Source organism: Giraffa tippelskirchi, chromosome 4 (assembly GCF_054371585.1).
Source record: "Giraffa tippelskirchi isolate mGirTip1 chromosome 4, T2T-mGirTip1v1.2.pri, whole genome shotgun sequence".
Classification (NCBI taxonomy): Eukaryota; Metazoa; Chordata; class Mammalia; order Artiodactyla; family Giraffidae; genus Giraffa; species Giraffa tippelskirchi.
In genome coordinates, this window is record NC_137278.1 from 98535259 (window position 1) to 98558108 (window position 22850).

The 22850-nt window shown below is 50.2% G+C and overlaps 1 protein-coding gene across 15 annotated transcripts in view; it reads left to right on the top strand.

The window, feature by feature from the left end:
* FAM178B (family with sequence similarity 178 member B) overlaps positions 1-22850 on the top strand; it is a 106043-nt gene that overhangs the window by 46371 nt on the left and 36822 nt on the right. For all 15 annotated transcript variants that reach the window (XM_081484589.1, XM_081484593.1, XM_081484594.1 and 12 more), the window contains 4 exons: positions 6621-6735; positions 15608-15689; positions 15960-16136; positions 16373-16470. In XM_081484589.1, the coding sequence (XP_081340715.1) occupies positions 6621-6735; positions 15608-15689; positions 15960-16136; positions 16373-16470 (472 nt within the window). The remainder of the gene's footprint in view (positions 1-6620; positions 6736-15607; positions 15690-15959; positions 16137-16372; positions 16471-22850) is intronic.

Consider the following 22850-nt stretch of genomic DNA (forward strand, 5'->3'; position numbering starts at 1 on the left):
CGTGGGATTTTCTAGTCAAGAATATTGGAGTGGGTTGCCATGCCCTCCTTCAGGAGATCTTCCTGACCCAGGGATCAAACCCACATTTCCTGCATTGCAGGCAGATTCTTTACCACTAAGCCACCTGGGAAGCCCTTAGAGTAGTTCTAGGCTTACAGAAAAACTGATGGGAAATTACAGAGTTCCCCTCTATCCCCCCACCCCAGTTTCTTTTAGTAACATCTTGCATTAGCGCAGTATAATTTGATCCATTATTGATCCATTGTTATTTTTTTTAATAAATGAGAGAACTTTAAAACAATGTACTTCTTTACTTGGCTCAGTAGGCTTCCCTGGTGGCTCAGATGGTGAAGAATCTGCTTGCATTGGGAGCACAGAGTCTTAGCCTCTGGATCACCAGGGAAGTCTCTACTGAGCCATTGTTATTAATGGAGATTCATTGTTTAAACTAAGGTTCGCACTCTGTTGTGCAGTTTATGGCCTGAATCCATCATTACCATGTCTCTATCGCACAGAATGCTTGCGTGTTCAGTCACTTCAGTCATGTCCGACTCTGTGCAACCCTATGTGCTGTAGCCCACCAGGCTCCTCTGTCCATGGAATTCTCCAGGCAAGAATACTGGAGTGGGCTGCCATATCCTCCTCCAGGGGATCGTCCTGACCCAGGGATCAAGCCCATGTCTCTTGCATCTCCTGCATTGGCAGGTGGGTTCTTCACCACTAGCACCACTGGGGAAGCCCCATCATATAGATTAGTTTCACTCTAAAAATTCTCTGTGCTCCTCCCTCCCTCCCTACCCCTGGTAATCCCTGATCTTTTTACCATCTCTATAGTTTGCCTTTTGCAGAATATCATATAGTTGGAATCATACAGCATGTAGCCTTTTCAGACTGGCTTGTTTCTCGTAGCAATATCCATTGGACGTTTTTCCATGTCTTTTCATAGCTTGATTGTTTATTTTTTTATTGCTCAATGGTTTTCCATTGTCTGGATATAGTTTATTCGCCTATTGAAGGACATTTTGGTGTCTTTGGTGTGTCATAACTTTTGACGGTTATGAATAAAGCTGCAGCTTTATTCACGTGCAGTTTCTAAGTTCATGTGGATACATAGCAAGAAGCACGGTTGCTGAGTGGTATGGTAAGAGTATGTTTCATTTTGTAAGACACTGCCAGACTGTCCTCTGAATCGGTCATACCATCTTGCGTTCCCATCAGCAGCAACTGAGAGTTCCTGTTGCTCCACATGCTCACCAGCATTTGGTGTCTTCTCCTTCATTTCGTTCTAGACCTCAGGACCATTCCCAAAATAACAGGTTCAGGAATCCAAAGGTAGAGAGAAGTGGTGGGCCATGCATTCAGGGATGTTACTGGGAAGCTCTTTGTTTGAGTCTGAATCCGTCTCAAATTCTTGCTTTTGAAACTTAAGAGGGCAGTTTGCAGCTGCCTTCCTGACTCACACTGAGGGGGCCTGGCATCTTTACAGACAACCCAGAGATGCATACTGAAGTGGCAAAGGGAGGAAGTGGTTGCCTAGAGGTGAGATGCAATGGCTGGCTTCTGGCAGCCATCCTGGGCCACCAGGTGGTCCCGAGAAGAGGCACTTGTAGAGTATGACAAAGCAGCAAAGCCATTGAAGATCCCACACATCAGTCAGGTCCCCGCACAGTGTGGGCCACCCACCTCCAAACTTCTCTTCCATCAGAAAGAAATGAAGCTCTAGTTTTGTTAAGCCCAGGTGGGTTTTTTGTTTTGTTTTGGAGCTCTTTGTTATTTGCAGCTGAACCTAATTCTAGCAGATACCAGGGGTTCGGTGGTTTGGCACAAAGCAGGTCTGTCCTACACATGGGCCTGGAAGCCTCGATAATGTTACATGACAGCGAGAGTGGTGTGAGTTACAGAGGGCAGCAGGGAGGAGAGGTGGCCTGGGGACGGCCTCATGCACCCCACACACACCCTCAGCTCGTGGGTCAATGGACCAGGAGCTGACTGAGCCCCTGTGTGTGTGTGTGTGTGTGTGTGTGTGTGTGTGAGTAAGTGGTGTGTGTACATGTGTGTGGAGATGTGTGAGTGGTGTGGTGTGTGTCGGGGAATATGTATGTGTGATAAGTGAACAGATGGGTATACATGTGTGTGGGGATGTGTGAGTAGCGTGTGTGGGGGGATGTATGAGCCCCTGTGTGTGTGTGTGTGTGTGTGTGTGTGTGTTGTGGGATGTGTGTGTGAATAAGTGGTGTGTATACATGTGTGTGGAGATGTGTGAGTGGTGTGGGGGGGGTGGGATGTGTGTGTTTGTGATAAGTAAATAGATGGGTATAAGTAAATAAATGTGTGGGGAGATGTGTGTGTGGGGGTGTGGTGAGTGGATGGAGGGGTGTATATGTGTGTGGTGGGGGGGTGTACGAGTGGTGTGTGTCTATGCAGTATGTGCTGTGTGTGTGGATGGGCGTGAGTGTGTGTGTGGTGAGTGGATGGGTGGGTGTATGTGTGTGTGGTGGGGGTGTGGAGGGGCGGGTACAGGCTGTGTTACATGCAGGGAGGCCATAGGGCACCACGGAGAGGGCCTGAGCCCCAGAGGTGTGGTGAGAAGAGGGACAGCAAAGGGGCCGGCAGTGTGGGTTGCAGAGCCGAGGAGGAACAGGAAGGAGACCAGAGCAGAGCAGGTCTGGAGGGGAGACGGGTGTGAGAGGCCGGAACAGCAGCAGTGAGTGGCCTGGGTCTGGCTGGGGTTCCTCAAGGCCCTGGGGCGTGGTCCTCTGTGGTGGGCCCTGAAGGCAGTGAAATGTGGACTTGACAGGATTTTGTGTTTATACCACATACACGGCAGATTCCTCTGGTAACATCCCCTTTGCCCTTTGTCCTGGCCCCACCAGGGACAGGCACGTCCCCTCCCCTCCCATGCCTGCCTGTCCCCACCTCGCCCTAACCCTGACCCACCCCTGGGCCTGGCACCAGCTCCAGCACCATGGGCTCCTGGCTGGCCCCAGGGTTCTGCAGGCTCTTCCTTCAGACCATTACATCACTCTGCGTCACGCTGACACCCACCCCCCCACCTTCCACACCATTTACACCTGGTGTGGCGTGTTTAGCCTTCATGCGCATGGCCTGTTTCCTCACCAAACCTTCAGCTCCACGAGACTAGAACTTCAGTCACCTGGTGTTCTCTTACTGTTTGCTGACTAAATAACAATTTTTTTTTTTTTTTTAGCTGCACTGAGTCTTAGTTGTGGCTTCTGGGATCTTGGTCTTCGTTGCTGCATGTGGGATCTTTAGTTGCCACACATGAACTCATAGTAGCAACATGTGGGATACAGTTCCCTGACCAGGGATTGAACCTGGGCCCCCTGCATGGGGAGTTCAGCGTCTTAGTCACTAGACTGCCAGGGAAGTCTTCTGAATAACAATTTTATGTGACTAAGGCTAGAGCTGATTGGCTAAAGCCCGTGCAGAGCAAGTTTAAATTTAAATACAAAAGTGCTGAAGGAAGTTAAGTAATCTGAGTTAGGAGGATGAAAAACAGTAAGGTTTTAAGCCTCCCTTTCCCTGATGGCTCATCGGTAAAGAATCCACCTGCAGTGCAGGAGATACGGGTTCGATCCCTGTGTGGGGAAGATCCCCTGGAGGAGGAAAGGGCAACCCACTCCAGTATTCTTGCCTGGAGAATCTCATAGACAGAAGAGGCTGGCAGGCTGCAGTCCATGGGTTGCAAAGAGTCAGACATGACTTAGTGACTAAACAACAATAAAAAAAAATGTCACGAGCCCAATGATTGGGTGTGTGATGGGTCAGTAGCTCACGTTCCTTTGAGAATCAGCACTCCCATTTAAGGCTGATGGGGGCTCCCCTGCTGTGGCCCTGTGGGGTCTCTATGTCAGAAAATTGGGACCCCATCAGATGATGGCACTTGGGTCTCCCCACGGCAACACCCAGAACGCAAATTAGCAGCTTGATTTGGGGCGGAGCGGGGGGGCATGAACAAGGACAGATGTCTGCAGACCCTGCTCCCCTGAGGCCCTGGGTGGGACCTGGCAGGTGTGAGGAAGGGACGAGGAAGCCCCGGCAGAGGGGCTGGAACTCGGAGGACTGAGGGGGTCGTGGGGATGTGCGTGGTATTCCCATTGTGCACAAACGGAGCCAGAAGAAGAGTGGTTACGTGAAGTCAAGAGGCTTCTGAGGCGCAGGTGGAAAAGTCACTTTTATTTCCGGCCTGGGCCTCCTTTCCCCACCCCCTCCCCCCCAGCCTTCGCTCTGTCCCAGGAGAGCTTTCAGACTCAGCCTCTCAACCGAGCCCAGATGCGCTGGCTGTTGGGGCTGGCATTGGAATCAGCCCAGGGCCCCGGTGCTCCCCCAGGGGGTCACCTCAGATGACCGCGCTGTGGGCGTACAGAAACCGAGTTCTTGAGACTTTTCTTCTGTGTCAGCTCTCCAGAAAACCCTCACTGGGGACGCACAGTGCTCGGGAAAAGCTGAGTGCCTGGCCTACTTACAGGCAGCATTAATTACGGGCTCCGTGGGGCCTGTTGTCACTTAACCAACTTCCTGGGCTGTCAGTTTGACGGGGACCGGTTTATCCCGGGGCCACCCAGACCCCTTTCCCTGGAACTTCTCCTGGCACCTCAGCCCAGGGGGAGTGATGCAGTAAACGGCCGGGCAGACACAAGGAGAAGGGTGAGGCCTGACTGGGCCCCAGGCCAGCGGGGTCTGCAATGCCGTCCAAGGGTTTTCAGGAGCAGAGGCACCTGTGGGGGCCGCCATGGGGAGGGGGCTCAGAGGCTGCAGGGGCAGGATGTGGCCACCCAGCCGGGCCTCCTGGGGCCTCGCCCTGACCGATTCTCTTGCCACATGGTCCTCCTCTCCCTGGCAAGGTCACCGGCCTCCCACACAGCCCCCCTCCCACCCACTTCCCCCGGCTCGGGCTCTGCTCGGCAGACAGCACTCTCTCATTGTGTTTTGCAGCCTTCATTCTTCCCAGCTTGTTTGCGACTTGGGCAAGGGGTATTATTACCTTTCTCTGACTTGTTAAGTTGCCCAAGAGGAAAAAAACAAGGACATTTTTGCTCCTCCCAGAGTCTCATTACCTGTTGGGTGAGTCTCAACCGATATATGTTTCCAGAGAGACACACTCAATGCCACCATCCCCAAAGGCACGTCCCTGGCTGGGACTCAGACCCTCAGCTGGCTGCCACGCAGGGCCGTGGCCAAGACATCTCAGTGCCCTGTTTCTGGCTAGATGCGCCATGCTCTTTCATGCTCTCTGCCACTTCCATTCCTTGCCTAGGCATGGGCTTCGTTTCCTAGTACCTGTGCTGTCTGCCCCCTGCCCCAGCCCCCAGTTAAGTCTCTCTCACCTGAGCAGGTTCCCCACCTTTCACCAGCTCTGGGTTTTACGGCAACACACTCTCTTGTATTGATTTATACACCTGGCTTCTCCACCTCCTAGACCACAAGCTACCTGAGGTCAAGGGATCTACTGGGTCACCTTTTAGTCATTGGCAGCTGGCATGGTTCCTACACACAGTGGGGTCCATCAAGGGGTGCCCTTAGGAGGGAAGGCTTGCCCTCCAGAATGGTGGAGATTCAAGCTGGCGCTGCTCTTGGTTCTGGATTCCTGCACCTCACCCTCCATCAGACCCTTCGTTTGTGTTCTCAAACACTGCCAGCCTGTCCTGTGCTTGTTGCCAGTTTCCCTCTTAGTCGTGTGCTGCTTGGTCAGGTTTATGTAGGATGCGTTCATTCATTCCATCATCTCTCCATTCTTCCGTCCATCCAGCTTCCTCCACACACCGGCCACTCTGAGTGTGCAGGGAGGAACAGCGTGGACCTGGCCCCTGTCCTCACAGGATTTACATTCTAATGGGGAGACGCAGACAAGCAGACAAGCAGCGAGCAGACCAGCAGATAAGAGGATGTGGAGGAGGGAGAGGGAGGGGCCAGCGTGGGGCTGGGGCCACCGAGGTGCAGCCAGCGTGGGAAACACACTCCACCATGTCGCCTTCTGCTTCTCTATTCTGCTAGTTCGGAAAATATCCTTAAACAGTCTGAAGGAGGAAAGGCCCTCTAGTCCATAAGGTATTTCCCCTTTGTTGAGGAGGTCAGATGATCGCTCCTGTCCTATTAAGAGAGAATGGTCCTAAAAGCTCGAGCTTGCTGAGAAAACACTTCCAGGACTGTGAGGAGGCCCTCTGGCAGGATCAGTGGACCTGGGAACGCCAGACGTTGCCCCAAGGACACTACTGAGACTGTAGTAGGTGCCAAGCTGGACTTGGGCCTCGGTGGCGGAGAGTGCAGGGCTGGGGAGCCTCGTGTCTCCTGAGTCTTGTGGTTTGGAGGCCTCTGGTTGGGGACTCAGCACCTGGCTCCACTCAGGGCAGCTGATGGAGCTGCTGAAGGTGCCATCCTTCCCAAGCCCATTCATGTCAAGGTGGCCGGAGCTTGAAGACAGGAGAGTGAGTGTCCAGGGTCCCAGAGCACCCTCGAGTGTCTGAAACCACTGGAGGCTTCACCCTCCAGGAAACACCTGTTCTGCCCGGGAGTGCGGCTGGTCCCCGTGGGCCCTGCCAGTGCCCAGTGTGGCCTGTCCTGTTCTGCCCCCTAATCCCCCACCTTCTTTGGTCTGACAGATGGGGACACGAACGTGTGGTGCCCCTCACTGCAAGAGGTCTCGGCCACGTTCCACAGCCTAGGAGCCCATAGCCCCGCTCTGCAGCCCCTGGGGCCCACACAGCACGCTGGGAGGTGAGTGCTCCCCTCCCTGGTACCCTTCCTCACATGGCCACAGCCACCGAAAGCAGTTCAAACCTATCGAATGGTGTCCATTAAATATGTGCAGTACCAATTACACCTCAGGAAAAATGGAAATATATGTATATATATCACCCCAAAAGGAGACTCTTCTAAACATATTGGGTTAGCCAAAAAGTTCATTGGGGTTTTTGTGTTACATCTTACGGAAAAACCTGAATGAACTTATCAGCCAACTGAATATATTCATGTGCCTAATGCTCAGTCATATCCTACTCTTGTGTGACCCCACGGACTGTAGCCCACTAGGCTCCTCTGTCCGTGGGATTCTCCAGGCAAGAATACCAGAGTGGGTTGCTGTTTCCTTCTCCAGGGCATCTTCCAGACCCAGGGATCGAATCGTGTCTCTTGCACTGGCAGGTGGCTTCTTTACCACTGCGCCACCTGGGAAGCCCACATATTCTTGCTTGGAAACACTAAAGTATTTCCTCTTCCATAAATGTAATACACGTGGCCGGTCACTGTACAAAGCTCCATTGTCATCATTGTTGGTGATAGCCTGGGCTCAATGAGCATTTTACTAGTTAGAAAAAGAGATTCTTCTGATGATTATTGAAAATTATGTGCATTTGTTTTTTTGAAGTTAAAAAGTCACCAGACTGGCAACTCCAGACTCCAGCCTAAAGAGGGAAGCATAGGGTCTGAGGGGTCACAGTGAACTTTGCATCATACCACGGGTGATTGGTGTGTGAGTCCCCATGCTCACAGCTCAAGGCAACGACGGGAAGAACCAGGCACAGCCGGATCTTACTGACCTGGCGGCTGGCATTTGCTCCTGCCCCTTCCTGACTCAGAGCTCTTGCTGCCCCTCCTCTTCAAGACATGTCCCAGTCCCTTTGGTCTGTCTCCAAGCCCCTCCTGACACATTCAGTTCAGTCGCTCAGTCATGTCTGACTCTTTGTGACCCCATGAATCGCAGCACGCCAGGCCTCCCTGTCCATCACCAACTCCCGGAGTTTATCCAAACTCATGTCCTTCAAGTCGGTGATGCCATCCAGCCATCTCATCCTCTGTTGTCCCCTTCTCCTCCTGCCCCCAAACCTTCCCAGCATCCGGGTCTTTTCCAATGAGTCAACTCTTCGCATGGGGTGGCCAAAGTATTGGAGTTTCAGCTTCAACATCAGTCCTTCCAATGAACACCCAGGACTGATCTCCTTTAGGATGGACTGGTTGCATCTCCTTGCAGTCCAAGGGACTCTCAAGAGTCTTCTCCAACACCACAGTTCAAAAGCATCAATTCTTCGGCACTCAGCCTTCTTCACAATCCAACTCTCACATCCATACATGACTACTGGAAAAACCATAGCCTTGACTAGACGGACCTTTGTTGGCAAAGTAATGTCTCTGCTTTTTAACATGCTATCTAGGTTGGTCATAACTTTCCCTCCAAGGAGTAAGCATCTTTTAATTTCATGGCTGCAGTCACCATTTGCAATGATTTTGGAGCCCAAAAAATAAAGTCTGACACTGTTTCCATTGTTTCCCCATCCATTTCCCATGAAGTGATGGGACCAGATGCCATGATTTTAGTTTTCTGAATGTTGAGCTTTAAGCCAACTTTTTGACTCTCCTCTTTCACTTTCATCAAGAGGCTTTTTAGTTCCTCTTCACTTTCTGCCATAAGGGTGGTGTCATCTGCATATTGAGGTTATTGATATTTCTCCCAGCAATCTTGATTCCAGCTTGTGCTTCCTCCAGCCCAGCATTTCTCATGATGTGCTCTGCATATAAGTTAAATAAGCAGGGTGACAATATACAGCCATCACGTACTCCTTTTCCTATTTGGAACCAGTCTGTTGTTCCATGTCCAATTCTAACTGTTGCTTCCTGACCTGCATACAGGTTTCTCAAGAGGCAGGTCAGGTGGTCTGGTATTCCCATCTCTTTCACAATTTTCCACAGTTTATTGTGATCCACACAATCAAAGGCTTTGGCATAGTCAATAAAGCAGAAATAGATGTTTTTCTGGAACTCTCTTGCTATTTCGATGATCCAGCAGATGTTGGCAATTTGATCTCTGGTTCCTCTGCCTTTTCTAAATCCAACTTGAACATCTGGAAGTTCATGGTTCACATATTGCTGAAGCCTGGCTTGGAGAATTTTAAGCATTACTTTACTAGCGTGTGAGATGAGTGCAATTGTGCGGTAGTTTGAGCATTCTTTGGCATTACCTTTCTTTGGGATTAGGATGAAAACTGACCTTTTCCAGTCCTGTGGCCACTGCTGAGTTTTCCAAATTTGCTGGCATATTGAGTGCAGCACTTTCACAGCATCATGTTTCAGGATTTGAAATAGCTCAACTGGAATTCCATCACCTCCACTAGCTTTGTTCGTAGTGATGCTTTCTAAGGCCCACTTGACTTTGCATTCCAGGATGTCTGGCTCTAGGTGAGTGATCACACCATCATGATTATCTGGGTCGTGATCTTCTTTGTGCTGACACATTACCTAATATCAACTCATGGCCAGCCGGGCACAGTTTTACATGGAATGTCTACAATGCTCCATTTTGTGTTGTTGATGCCCCCATTGAGCACTGGGTTCTGGGTGGGTGGGACAGTGATGCTAATTGGTACAATACATGAACGACTCTTGTTGGATGAATGGTGGACTAGGTCTGGGCTGTAAAGGCATCCGTTACAGCACCATCCAAACTTTTTGTTGAGACCTCTCTGAGCAGTAGGTTTGCGACTTGACTGTTGAGGGGGCTTCCCAGGTGGTGCTAGTGGTAAAGAACCCACGTGCCAATTCAGGAGACATAGGAGATGCTAGTTCAATCCCTGGGTCGGGAAGATCCTCTGGAGGAGGGCATGGCAACCCACTCCAGTATTCCTGCCCGGAGAATCACATGGACAGAGGAGCCTGGCGGGCTGCAGTCCATAGGGTCGCAGAGAGTCGGACACTGCTGAAGCAACTTAGCACACACATGTGCATGAGTGTTTAGGACCCTGGACAGGCCGAGCCCCCTCCCTCCTGCCAACTAGCCCTGGGGCCGGCTGTGGTGGGTGGACATCCCTCTAGGGCATGACCAGAGCTTTCTCAAGAACCTATTCCACCACTGTGTTTGGTAATTGTCTGCCAAGCCAAACCAGACCAAACCGCCCTCACTCTGCTATAAATACCCCGTGCTTGTGCCAGCCTGCCCTGCGCCTGCCCCTCCCCCCGCTTGGCATTCATACCAGGTGTAATAAGTCACTTGCCTCTTCCCCAACACGGAGCTTCAATTGAACCACCTTCTAGGAGGAATCGGGGAGAGAATTACACTCAGAAAAACAAATGTCCATGAAGGGGAGGGCCCGGGGGGCCTGAGGATTCAGACGAGCCATTTCCGACCTCTTGGAAAGTGGTGCGCACCTGGTGTCCACTTGGAAAGTGGGAGGTGGCACTGGAGGCTCTTAACCTCCCCATTTACTCTGCAAAGAGCCACACTCCCCTAACTTCCCCCTTGCCCCGGGGGCAGGTGAGCCATTTAGATGCATCATTTCAAATACTTGAGGGTGGCTCTCTTGAGCAGTAAAGCATCCGCCTGCAATGCAGGAGACTCAGGAGACCTGGGTTCGATCCCTGGGTTGGAAAGATCCCCTGGAGGAGGAAAGGGCAATCTGCTTCAGTATTCTTGCCTGGAGAATCCCATGGACAGAGGAGCCTGGCGGGCTACAGTCCGTGGGTCAGCAAAGAATCAGACACAGCTGAGCAACTGAGCATGCAAGCACAAATACTTGAGAGCGCAAACCCCGGCACGAAGGCTTCCAGCATCTCAGCACCCTGTGGGAGCAGGGCAGAGCCCTGTGGTCCTAGGGCAAGGCCCAGGGTGCCGCGGCCCCGGACGGCTGTTCTGACACCCCTACCTCTTTCCTTGGGCCCCTCACCTTGGGATGGCCGCTGGCACAGGCTCTCCACCAAGGATTCAAAACGCCCAGAGCATCTGGCTGATGGATTGCCCCTTTAAGATTGCCCCTGTACAGATTTCAGCTCTATAAGAGGGGCTGGGACCACCCGTCAAGCCACTCAGCCTAGGGACGTTCTTTTGGGAATATAGCCTCCTTTCAAGAAGCAAACAGGTCCAGGAGAGACCTTTCCCATAACCTCCCTGGGGTGGGGGATGGTGTAGTGCTGGCTTGCTTCTGTGTTTGGGAAACTCGGGGCGTCTCAGGGTTGGAAGACTCTTCTAGAGCACTCAGGGAACATCAAGAAAGTTCTGACATCTCCTCTACCAAGGTTTTGGCATCCTTCTCATCTCCATGGGCCACAAGAGAATCTTCAGGACAGGCCACCCTCTCTCCATCGTCCTCGTCCTCAGAGGCTCATCCCATGTCAGTTGGTTCCGCATCAGGTGCTTCTCTGTTGACCTCCAGGGATGTCCCCATCTAGGGCTCCTCTGAGGCACCCACACGCCGTCAATGGCCGAGACCGGAAATGTCCCCGGTCTCACCTGGAAAGAGAGGGCGCAGTGGCTGATCTTCCTAGGCTGCTCCCTGATTGCAAAGCCCAGAGGAAGAGCCCTGGTCAGATCATAGGTGTGTGTGCATACTTAGTTGTGTCCAACTCTTTTGCGACCCCGTGGACTGTAGCCCACCAGGCTCCTTTGTCCATGGAACTTTCCAGGCAAGTATACTGGAGTGGGTTGCCATTTCCTACTCCAGGGGATCTTCCTGACCCAGGGATCAAACTCCCATCTCTTGTGTCTCCTGCACTGGCAGGCAGATGTTTTACCACTGCACCACCTGGGAAACCCCAGATCATAGGTTCAGCCACTAAAGACCAGTAGCCCGCTGCTGTTGCCTGGTGCTGGTAGCCTTCATCCACTGGGTTCTCTGAGAGGCAAGCCTGGTGCAGAGGCCAATGGGCTAAATAAATGACAATCAATCCATTGAAAGGGCATCCTGTCAAGTGTGGGGGCGGTTGCCTTGGGACAGAGTAATTGGATCCAGGTAAAAGTTACTCCCCTCCCCCCATTAGCTCAGCATCGATTCCTCTTCGTTGCCTTGACCTCGGTCACTAGAGCCCAGCTGACAGCTCTGGTCTGGTTTAGCAGTGGCAGCCCGGGAGAGCGCCCTGCCCACAGCCTGCGTGGTGGAGCCCCTGACCCCCTAGCTAGACTCTTGGTTTTATCGTCTTCCCAAGGAGAAGGAACAGAGGGTCACTTTCACTTTGTTTTTTCTCAAATTGTAATAGGGGAAAACAAATATAGAAGCCGACACGCTTCTCTTAAGAGTGTAGAACAATGCCTTTGCAACCCAAACTCTAGCTCCTGGGTGCTGGCCATGGGCCAGGAACCCTGACTCTGCCAGGCCAGTGTCAAGGCTAGGGGTGGGGATGGGGGAAAGCTGCTTTGCTGGTGAGGCTGGTGGTGGGACCCTCAACTCAATTCCAACCTGCTGAGTCCAGGAGAGGAGTGGGCTCATTAGACTATGAATTCCTCTTCTCCGCGGCAGAGGGCTGGGGATCAGCCGATGCCACTTCCCAGAATAGCAGTCTCAGATGCCACGTTCCAGGCGAGTGGCTCCTCAGAGAGGCAGGCAGGGAAGGGGAACCCATTATGTTGCCTGCTGGTTGTTCCCAGCAGAGGCAGCCTGGGGAGACACTGGGGTGCAGTACAGCAGTGGGAAGGGGGGGCGGGCGGTAGTGAGGAGACTATGCATCCTTCCCACTTGGAAAGCCTGGCATTCTGTCCATCCCCAGGTGGAGAGACCCTTGTCACAGACACACTTCCCCTTTCCAGCTCCGAGAAGATGAGTCACCAGCTCACAATTTCTACCCTCTTTCTCCCACTGGCAGCATGGAACTGTCTGAGAGCCCCCTCCACTTGGGCAGAGTCACAAAGTTGGCTCTGAGGCTCCCTGCCTCTGGGCAATCTAAAAGCATTCCCTCCCATGCTTGCACGGCCCCATGCACGCTCACGGACTGGTATAAACCAGGACTCCCCTGCAACTCTGACACAGGCCCAGTGCATGAGCTCCAGTCTCCCCCTTTTGTTCGTGTTCTCTGGCGCTCATAAATGCTGAAGAAGAATGGCCCAGCCCAGGCCTATCTAGCACTGTCCCCACCCCTCCACTCCATCAGTGATTTGTTGACACCGACTTCCTGGGTGCCTAGAGATGGCATTTTTCTTCCCTCTCTGAGAAGCAGCATAGAGAAGTAAAGAACAGCGGAGCCTTTTCACTGGAGCATCTGGGAACCGTGGCCAGGGTGGCGACCTCAGAGGCTGTTACTGTTGGCAGTGTTGTCGTCATCATTGGTGACTTCATTTGTAGAGAGTCCCTTGTTATCAGGAACTTCAAGCTAGTTAGTAAGACTGCAGGAGTGGAGGAGACAGCAAAGGGAGCCTTGTCATAAAGTCATCCTACTTGGATTTCCCTGGTGGTCCAGTGTTTAGGAATCTGCCTGCCAATGCAGGGGACATGGGTTCAATCCCTGGTCCAGCAAGATTCCACATGCCATGGGGCAGCTGAGCCGGTGTGCCACAACTACTGGGCTGGTGCCCTAGAGCCCATGTGCTGCACCTACTGAAGCCTATGCCTAGAGCCTGTGCTCTGCATCCAGAGAAGCCACTGCAATGAGAAGCCCATGCACTGCAAGGAAGACCCAGCACAGCCAAAAGTAAATAACAATTTTTAAAAAGTCACCTCACTTACTTGATGCCAACAATATACACATGGCCAGAGAAAGAGCATCATTTAGTAAGGACACCCCAGCTCAGTGTTTCACCCGGGGAGCATGTGCCTGGCAGGCCTGTGCAGAGGATGATGTGAGTCTGCTGTGTCGCCAGCACCTCCCTTCCTGTAGGGCTCTCGCCAAACTGTGTGTGACTCTGGTCATTAAAGAGGGTGTTTTAAATGTGACCCTGGCCTCTGGCTTCATCCAGGCTGTTTGCTATCTAAGAGGAATCTGGCCATGCCAGGCTTGTCTGTGGACAGCATGGTAGTGTAACACCTTTGGAGGGGGTGTTGAGGATCTCTTTCAGTCTAATTTCACCTTACTTGCAGACTTTGGAAGCTAACTTGACATAAGCTACAATGGAGCGTGCTATTTCATGCATGCACAGACTCACCATACCTGTGTGGACAAAGAACGCTTTTAAATGAATTTTCTTTATTTTACTTACGTATTTATTTTTACTTATGTTTTTAGCTGCACTGGGTCTTTGTTGCTGCGAGCAGGGTTTCTCTAGTTGTGGCAAGTGGGGGCTACTCTGTAGTTGCAGTATGCAGGCTTCTCATTGTTGGGGAGCACGGGCTCTGGGCACAGGCTTCAGTAGTTGTGGTGCTTAACTGCTCTGCAGCATGTGGGATTTTCCCAGACCAGGGATTGAACTCTTGTCCCCTGCATTGCAAGGCAGATTCTTAACCACTGGACCACCAGGGAAACTCCAAACAATGCTTTTGAGGAAGACTTTGTAGGAACCAATGGAGTATGATTTTTCGGGCTTCCAAGCCCCAGAACACTAAAGCTAGGGACCGTCCTGGAGTGACAGTGTTGGGCTGCCAGCCCCCGAGAGGCACCAGTGACTCCACGTTCTGGTGTTCACCCCATTGTGCAGCCGTCTCCCACCCTGAGTCAGGCTGGCCCATGTGTCTGGGGGAGATCACAGAAGCAATGTCACCTCCAAGGTTAGGTTCTAAAAGGTTGCAGCCTCCGTCTTAGGTGGGCATCTCCTCTCTCTCAGATAACTCACTTTAGAGAAAGTCGGGGCAAGTTAGGGAACCTTGGGGTGAAGCTCATGGAAGGACTGAGGCCGGTGACCCCCAAGTGACCTGAGAAGCAGTTCTTCCAGGCCAGTCAAGCCTATGCTGACAGCAGGCCCCCCCACGAAAGCCTTGGGGGCAGCCTCCCCAGAGACCCTGAGTTAGAGCCCCCTTGCTAAGCTGCTTCTGGATTCTTGACCCTCAGAAGCTGCACAGGATAATATGTATTTGTTGTTTTTAAGCCTCTCCATTTGAGGGGAGTAATTTGTTACGCAGCAGTGGATGACCTTTTCATTGTGTTCATGACATGTGACATTGTATTCATGGAAACAGTGACGTTTTATTGTCTTGGACTCCAAAATCATTGCAGACGGTAACTGCAGCCACAAAATTAAAAGACGCTTGCTCTTTGGAAGGAAAACTATGACAAACCTAGACAGTGTATTAAATAGCAAAGACATCACTTTGCCAACAAAGATCCATATAGACAAAGCTGTGATTTTTCCAGTAGTCATGTATGGATGTGAGAGTTAGACTATAAAGAAAGTTGAGCGTCAAAGAATTGATGCTTTTAAACTGTGGTGTTGGAGAAGACTCTTGAGAGTCCCTTGGACTGCAAGGACACCCAACCAGTCCATCCTAAAGGAAATCATCCAACCAATCCATCCTAAAGGAGATCAGTCCTGAATATTCATTGGAAGGACTGATGCTGAAGCTGAAACTCCAATACTTTGGCCACCTGATGCGAAAAACTGACTCATTGGAAAAGACCCTGATGCTGGGAAAGATTGAAGGCGGGAAGAGAAGAGGACGACAGAGGATGAGATCATTGGACGGCATCACCAACTCAATGGATATGAGTTTGAGTAAGCTCCAGGAGTTGGTGATGGACAGGGAGGCCTGTGTGCTGCAGTCCATGGGATCACAAAGAGTTGGACACGACTGAGGGACTGAACAATAACAACAAGTGAAGCACCCGCACACACAGGGCACCAGGGCCCTGGGTTGAATGGGTCGTCCAGGAACTCAACTCTCCAGCAGGCACGGTCTCCCTCTCTGCCTCAACTCTTCCCTGTGCCTGCCTCTGACTGCTTCCCTTCCTTTTTTCTGTCTTACCTTAGTGAGGCCAGCCTGAGCTGCAGTGAACAGCAGGACGCCCTCCAGGAGGTGGCTTTGGAGAGCAGCCTGAACCACATCTGTAAGGTGAGCCCCGCCCATCCTTGTGCTCGCTCTCAGTCCAGACCCACTCAGCATCTAACTCAGTGGGCACCACTGGGCACCATCAGAGGCACTTTGCTGGTTGCCAGGGTGGATGCTACAGAAGCTGGCTCCCTCCAGACCCATGCCTGCCCCTGACGACCCCGGGAGGCTCAACTTCAGGCCTCAGGTTACTGTTCTCAGCTCCTTCCCAGCACAGTTGGGGGATCGCAGTGCCAGGGAGGCACCCTTGCCCTAGTGCTCTCTCCTCTCCAGTTCCTGACACTGTGCGCACTGGCCCAGCCAGAGGCCTACACCGACCAGAACCTTCTGGACCTGATTGAGCTGCTATGCCGAGCTGGCCTAGACACCAGACTCCGCCTGCTTCCCAAGACTGACCTCCAGCAGCTCCTGCTCCAGCTCCTGGAGAACATCCAAGAATGGCTAGAAAAGGTACTGTGGACCCCTGAATCAAAGCCCAAGCCCCCAGCCTCACCTGTGAGGTCCCCAGGGCTCTCTTGGCCCCCAGCAGGGACCACGCTACTCCAGCGGTCCTCCCCTAACCTGGCTTCTGTGAGCCTCCCTCTGCTCTCCAGGCCTCCCTGCTGAGTGGGCTGGTGGGGAGGTCAGGGTAGGAGGCGCCCTGCCTCTGGGAAGCCCACCTGGATGCCCTCTGTCCCCCCCCGCAGCTCCGGCAGCTGTGCTGTGCCCTGAGTCGAGTGTCTGATCACCACCACAACCTGCTGGCTCTCGTGCAGCTCTTCCTGGACGTGACCCCCCGGAGCAGGTGGGTACTGCTCCACCTCCGCCTCCCCTCCCTCTGAGGCTCATCCTCGCCTCCGTGACACCCTGTGGGGTGTGGGGGATCCACCATCCACCCTATCAGTCCCCACAGACCTCCCCCTCCCGCCCAGTGTCAAAAACCCAGGAGCAAGAACTAAAAATACAACTCACTAATGACTTCATTACCAAACGGAAAAAAGCGTCATTTTCTTAACACGGTCTTATTAGCAAAACAATTGCCTTGTGCAATTAGCCTCAGACTCGCAGCACCCCCACCCGACTTCCAGACTGCTCCCTCCCCAGTCCTCATGGAGGTAGGATTCCTCCTCGCCATTCAGACATCAGCTGCACAGTGTCACCTCATCAATCCCCTTGACGCCCCCTTCTCAAACTCTCCGTTCGTCATTCTATGTTCTGCACAGCACTGATCTCTGCCAGAAATTTCTTTGTATTTGTTTCCCTTTTTTAAAAATTTAATTAATTTGTGGCTGCGCTGGGTCTTCCTTGCTGAGTGAGGGCTCTCTCTAGTTGCAGTGAGCGGGCTTCTTATTGCGGTGGCTTCTCTTGGTGCAGAGCACAGGCTCTAGGTGCTCAGACATCAATAGTTGCAGCTCAAGGGCTCAGTAGTTACAGCATATGGACTTAGTTGCCCTGAGGCATGTGGGATCTTCCCGGACCAGGGATCAAACCCATGTCCCCTGCATTGGCAGGTGAATTCTTAACCACTAGACCACCAGGGAAGTCCTGTTTGTTCCTTGTTCATGGCTGCCTCTCCTCCTTATCACCTCCAGTGATCAGGTCTCTTATTGGGGTCACTGTCATATCACCCCTCATCCAGAACAGAGCCTAGCACACTGCTGGCGCTTTGTAAATTCTTCTTGAATGGATGAATGTGCTGAACAAACAATCTCAGCCTGCAGGGAGATAAGAACCAATTTTCTGTACCCACTCCAGACTCCCCTTCTCCCCTCCTTCCTTCTCCTACTTGAGGGCACAGCCCCAGGGAGTCCCTTTCCCTTCCCTCTGCAGGCCTCTCCCCTCGTCCCCTCCTCTCCTCTCTAGGTCTGCTTGCAGCTGCTCCTACCTAGAATGGGGCCTCCCTGGTGGCGCAGTGGTAAAGAATCTGCCTGCCAGTGCAGGAGACCTGGGTTCGATCCCTGGGTTGAGAAGATGCCCTGGAGAAGAAAATGGCAACCACTCCAGTATTCTTGCCTAGAGAATCCCACGGACAGAGGAGCCTGGAGGGCTACAGTCCATGGGGCAGTGAAGAGTCGGACACACACGACTCAGCAACTAAACAACAGCCATCACCGCCTAGAATGACATCTCTTCCCACCTTCCAACTAGGCTATCCTGGATCCCCTCCAGGAAGACTCGAAGCCTTCACAGACACTCCCAGCTCCTCCTCCACAACCTGTTTGATCTGTGGCTGCACGTGATTGTCATGTCTCTGCCTGGCCTCCAAGGCCCCTTGTGGTCCAGCCCCAATTTCCCGTTTGCTCCAACCAGGCCATGTGATTTGTATTTGTTGTTTTCACTTTTATATGTATGTATATTTATATGTACGTAAACGTGTCTGTGTATTGGCAGACCTCATTTTATTGCACTTCTTCACTTTATTGCGTTTCACAAATATTCCATTTTTTGCAAGTGAAGCTTTGTGGCGACCCTGCATTGAGCAAGTCTGTCAGTGTCATTTTCCCAACAGTATCTGCTCACTTCACGTCTCTGTGTCACATTTTGGTAATTCTCGAAATAGTGCAAGCTTTTTCCTTATTATTAAATCTGTGGTCTGTGATAGTCTGTGATCAATGATCTTGGATGTTACTATTGTGAAAAGATTAGGACTCACTCTCTGAAGGCTCAGATGATAGCATTTTTTAACAATGGAATGTTTTTAATTAAGATATGTACATTATTGTTTCAGACATAATGCTGTTGCACACTAATAGACTACAGAATTAATACAACTTTTGAAAAAATTTTATTGAATTATAGTTGAGTTGCAATGTTTTGTTTATTAATAATTTCTGCTTCACAGAAAAGTGACTCAGTTATACATGTGTATATAATTTTTCATACTCTTTCTCATTGTGGTTTATCACAAGATATTAAATATATATACTGAGCTATACAGTAGAACCTTGTTGTTTATTCATCCCATATATAACAGTTTATATCTGCTAAACTTCCAGACTTCCAATACTTCCCTCCCCCCAAGCTTCTTCCCACTTGGCAACCATAAGTTTGTTCTCTATGCCTGTGAGTCTGTTTTTGTTTGGTAGATATGTTTATTTGTGTCATATTTTAGATTCCACATAAAGTGATATCATATGGCGTTTGTCTCTTTCTGATTTACCTCACTTAGTTTGGTAATTCTAGGACCATCCATGTTGCTGCAAATGGCATCATTTCATTCTTTTTATGGCTGAGTACTATCCATTGTCTATATGTGCCATATCTTCTTTATCTACTCATCTATTGGTGGACATTTACATTGTTTCCATGTCTTGGCTATTGTAAATAGTGCTGCCATTAACATGAGGGTGCATGCATCTTTTCCAGTTATAGTTTTGTCTGGATATATCCCCAGGAGTGGAGTTGGTGGATCATTTGGCAACTCTAGTTTTAGTTTTCTGAGGAACCTCCATGCTGTTTTCCATAGTGGCTGCACCAATTTACATTCCCACCAACTGTGTAGGAGAGTTCTATTTTCTCCACACCCTCTCCAACATTTATTGTTTGCAGAATTGCTAATGATGGCCATTATAACTGGTGTGAAGTGGTACCTCATTGTTGTTTTGATTTACATTTCTCCAATAATTAGTAATATTTACTATCTTTTAGTGTGCCTATTGGCCATCTGTATGTCTTCTTTGAAGAAACGTCTTATTTAGATCTTCAGCCCATTTTTCAATTGGATTATTTGGGAATTTTTTGTTATTGAATTATAGGAGCTGTTTGTAGATTTTGGAAATTAAATCCTTGCCAATCACATCATTTGCAAATATTTTCTCCTGGTCTGCAGGTTTAAACACAACTTTTATATGCACTGGAAAATTAAAAATTTCATGTGACTTGATTTATTGTAGTATTCGCTTTATTGTGGTGGTCTAGAACCAAACCTGTAATTTCTCCAAGGTGTGCCTGCACATATGTGTGTGTGTGTGAGGAACTGTGTTATTTTCCATAGCTGCATAGTATTCCCTGGTTGTGCATGCAGCCTGTCCCTGGTTATGATATTTATCCAGTATGCAAGCTTGTGCATCTATGCAAATACTTCGATAGGATAAGTTCTTTGAAACTGCCATCCTAAAGTAGGAATATTTAAAATTTAGTCTCCAAAAAGGAAGCGATACTAATTAGTAATAGACATGAAAATGCCTGTTTCTCTATACTCTTACTAACACTCCCATTCTCAGTATTGTTTTTAAGTTTTAGTTAATCTGATAAGTGAAAAGTCTCATCCCGTGATTCTAATTTTCATTTCCCTGGTTGCCAGTGAAACTGAGAAACTTTTTCTGTGTTTCCTTTGGTGTAAATTATCTCTTGATACTGCCCATCCATTTTTCTATCTGGTAATTTTTCTTCTTTTTTAAGTATCTATTTATTTGGCTGCATCTGGTCTTAGTTGAGGCACCTTTCGTTGCAGCTCATGGACTCTCTAGTTGTGGTATGAAGGCTCAGTAGTTTCAGCATCAGGCTTAGGTGCTCTGCAGCATGTGGGATACTAGTTCCCCAACCAGGGATCAAACCTGTATCCCCTGCATGGCAAGGCAGACTCTTAACCACTGGACCACCAGGGAAGTCCCTCTTTTTCTTAATTATATTGATTTGTAAGTTGCTTATTACATATGTTTTGGGCACCATGTTTTCTCCTAAGCCTGTAAATTGTCCTTTTTAAACCTTTGTGTTTATCCTTTCACAAAATGATTATTTTTCCTTTTTCAGTAAACTTTTCATTTCAGAATAGCTTCAGATTTTCAGAAAAGTTACCGTGCATAGTACAGAGGGTTGATTTGTAATTGAATCTTTCTAACTTGAAAAGGAAGGCCTTCCCCACCCCAAGAGCATAAAAATATTGTGTTCTATTTTCCTTCAGTACTTATATAACTTTGTTTCTCTTGGCTCCTAATCCCATCTGGAATCCATTTTTTGTAGGTACAAAACAGGGATCTAACTTGATGTTTTTCCCCACCCTCAAAGAGCCAGTGACCCAACACCCATTCTTTTCAGTCTTAATAATCCGTCACTTCCCAAAAGATTTGAAACTGCTTTTGTCACATCCTGAATTTATGACATCCTTCATCTGTTAGCCAAACTGCGATTTCAGATTCTAGGAGTCAGTGTCTTTCAGAGGGTGTCTTTTTGGAGCTCCAGTGCCCTTGGCAGATGCTCCTTGAATACTTGGAGTGAATATCGTGGAACAGACTTACCTGCTTTAGAACAGACACACCAAGTAGGTTAAACCCTGCTGTTGAGCACTTTGCTGAGAAAGAGGGCTCCTCACCAGGGCGGATATTATTTATTCATTTATTTAGAACTTGTATTTCTTTTTTCTAAATAGATAAAGCCCTCCAACTGAACAAAATTCAACAAGGAGCAGGGAGCGCCTCTAGAAAACACGCCTGTCTCCCTTCCCCACGCCTGTGCCACCCAGCCTGTCCCCATTTCTCATCTGCTCTTGCATACAGCTTGTCCTCCCCTCCCCTCTTTCCACTTCAGCGTAGACTTTGGCAGCCATTCCAAACTGGATCGGAAAGAGCTTCTAACTCTTTTCCACAGCTGCCCTGTGTTGCCTGTGGTCTTAGTTAGCTGCCCCCTCCCCTAGCCATGCCCCCCATGTTGGTGGCCTTGTCCCCCCTCCCTCGCTGGTGGCTGCCCCACTGGGCTCAGTGCCCAGACCGACCCCGGGAAGGAGGGCATGTTGTTGTACAAGGGGCTGCCACTATCTCTGTCTGCCGACTAGTTAAGCACAAAAGATCAAGAACACTCACCAACACTGGTGTGATGCCCGTGCTCTCCCCGACCTCCACAACCAGGGACGCACTGTTAAGTTGAAGGCAAAGTGGAGCTTAGCAGTGAAAAATGAGAGTACAAACCAGCGTCTTTCAAGCAGCCCCCTCTCCCACAACCATCGCCTCTCCACATCACCCTCCAAGGCTGGAGCAGCTCACAGTCTCCAGTCTCTTGCCAGTTTGACCGTCCCCATGCTGTCCAGCGGCGGGATCTTGCCTCTGGTGCACATCTGGCCCTGTCACTCCTTCGCTTGAAATCCTTCAGACTTCTGTGCCCAGGATGAAATTCAGACAGCCCTGCCTGGTGCACTAGGGCCTTCCTGCCTGCTTTCCAGAACCTTCCACGTCCCTCCACGTTCCCCAGCCCCCCAACCGCTGCAGGCTTCCATGCTCCAACCCTATCCTAAAGCTGTGCCGCTCCCCAAACCCATGAGGAGCAGTTGTCTTGAACGTTTCAACTATTCCCTCTTCGCCAAAAAGCCTCTTTGCCTGGTCGACGCTTCCTCACCCCCAAGACTAGGCTCTGAGGAGGTAGCTCCTCTTTGTAGAAACCTCCGGCTGCAGAATCCTGGTTGTTGGTGCCCTTGGTTGATCCCTTGGGCTGTGAGCATCCTGAAGACAGGAGCTGTGACTTTGCACTGTGGGTCCCTGGAATCCTGGCACAGAAGAGGGAGCTTGCTTGTGGAAAGCTGGCTTATGAAGGGTAGATTTCAAAAAGCAGAGAGAGCAAGAATTTTTTAGTAGCAGATTCCAAAGACAAAGTGGCTCAGGTGGGCCAGGAGATCCTACAGTGAGACTTTGAACATGGATTGCAAATGGACCCAGCGAGGGAAAAAGCAGAAAGTGTTAATATATAGAGATGGCAAGGTCTGCACCCAGAGCTCATCATGCATGATCTATGATCTTCAAAGATATGGAAGAGAGAGAGAAGGGGTCACAGGCAAGGCACATGGAAAAATAACACAAACCAGATGAACCGGTGACAGTACTTTTGGGAACAGCTAAAGCCCACGGAAGGAGCTTCTGTATAATTTTTTTTTTTTTTTTTGCCGCACCAAGAGACATGTAGGATCTTAGTTCCCTGACCAGGGATCGAACCCACACCCCCTGCAGTGGGAGCATGGAGTCCTAACCACTGGACTACCAGGGACATCCCCTGTGTAGTTATTTTTGATGCAAGGAGAACTCTTCTGGGCTGACAGGAAAATGATAACCCCGGGGAAGAGAGAACAACACCATGTCATTCCTGTTTTGTTTGTGTTGTCTTTGTGAAGGAGCCTAATTTTTCATCTGGACTGGAATATTGATCAAAGGGGATTGCACCCTGTAATAGCAGGGGGAGACAGGATGGCAGCATCTAACTGGG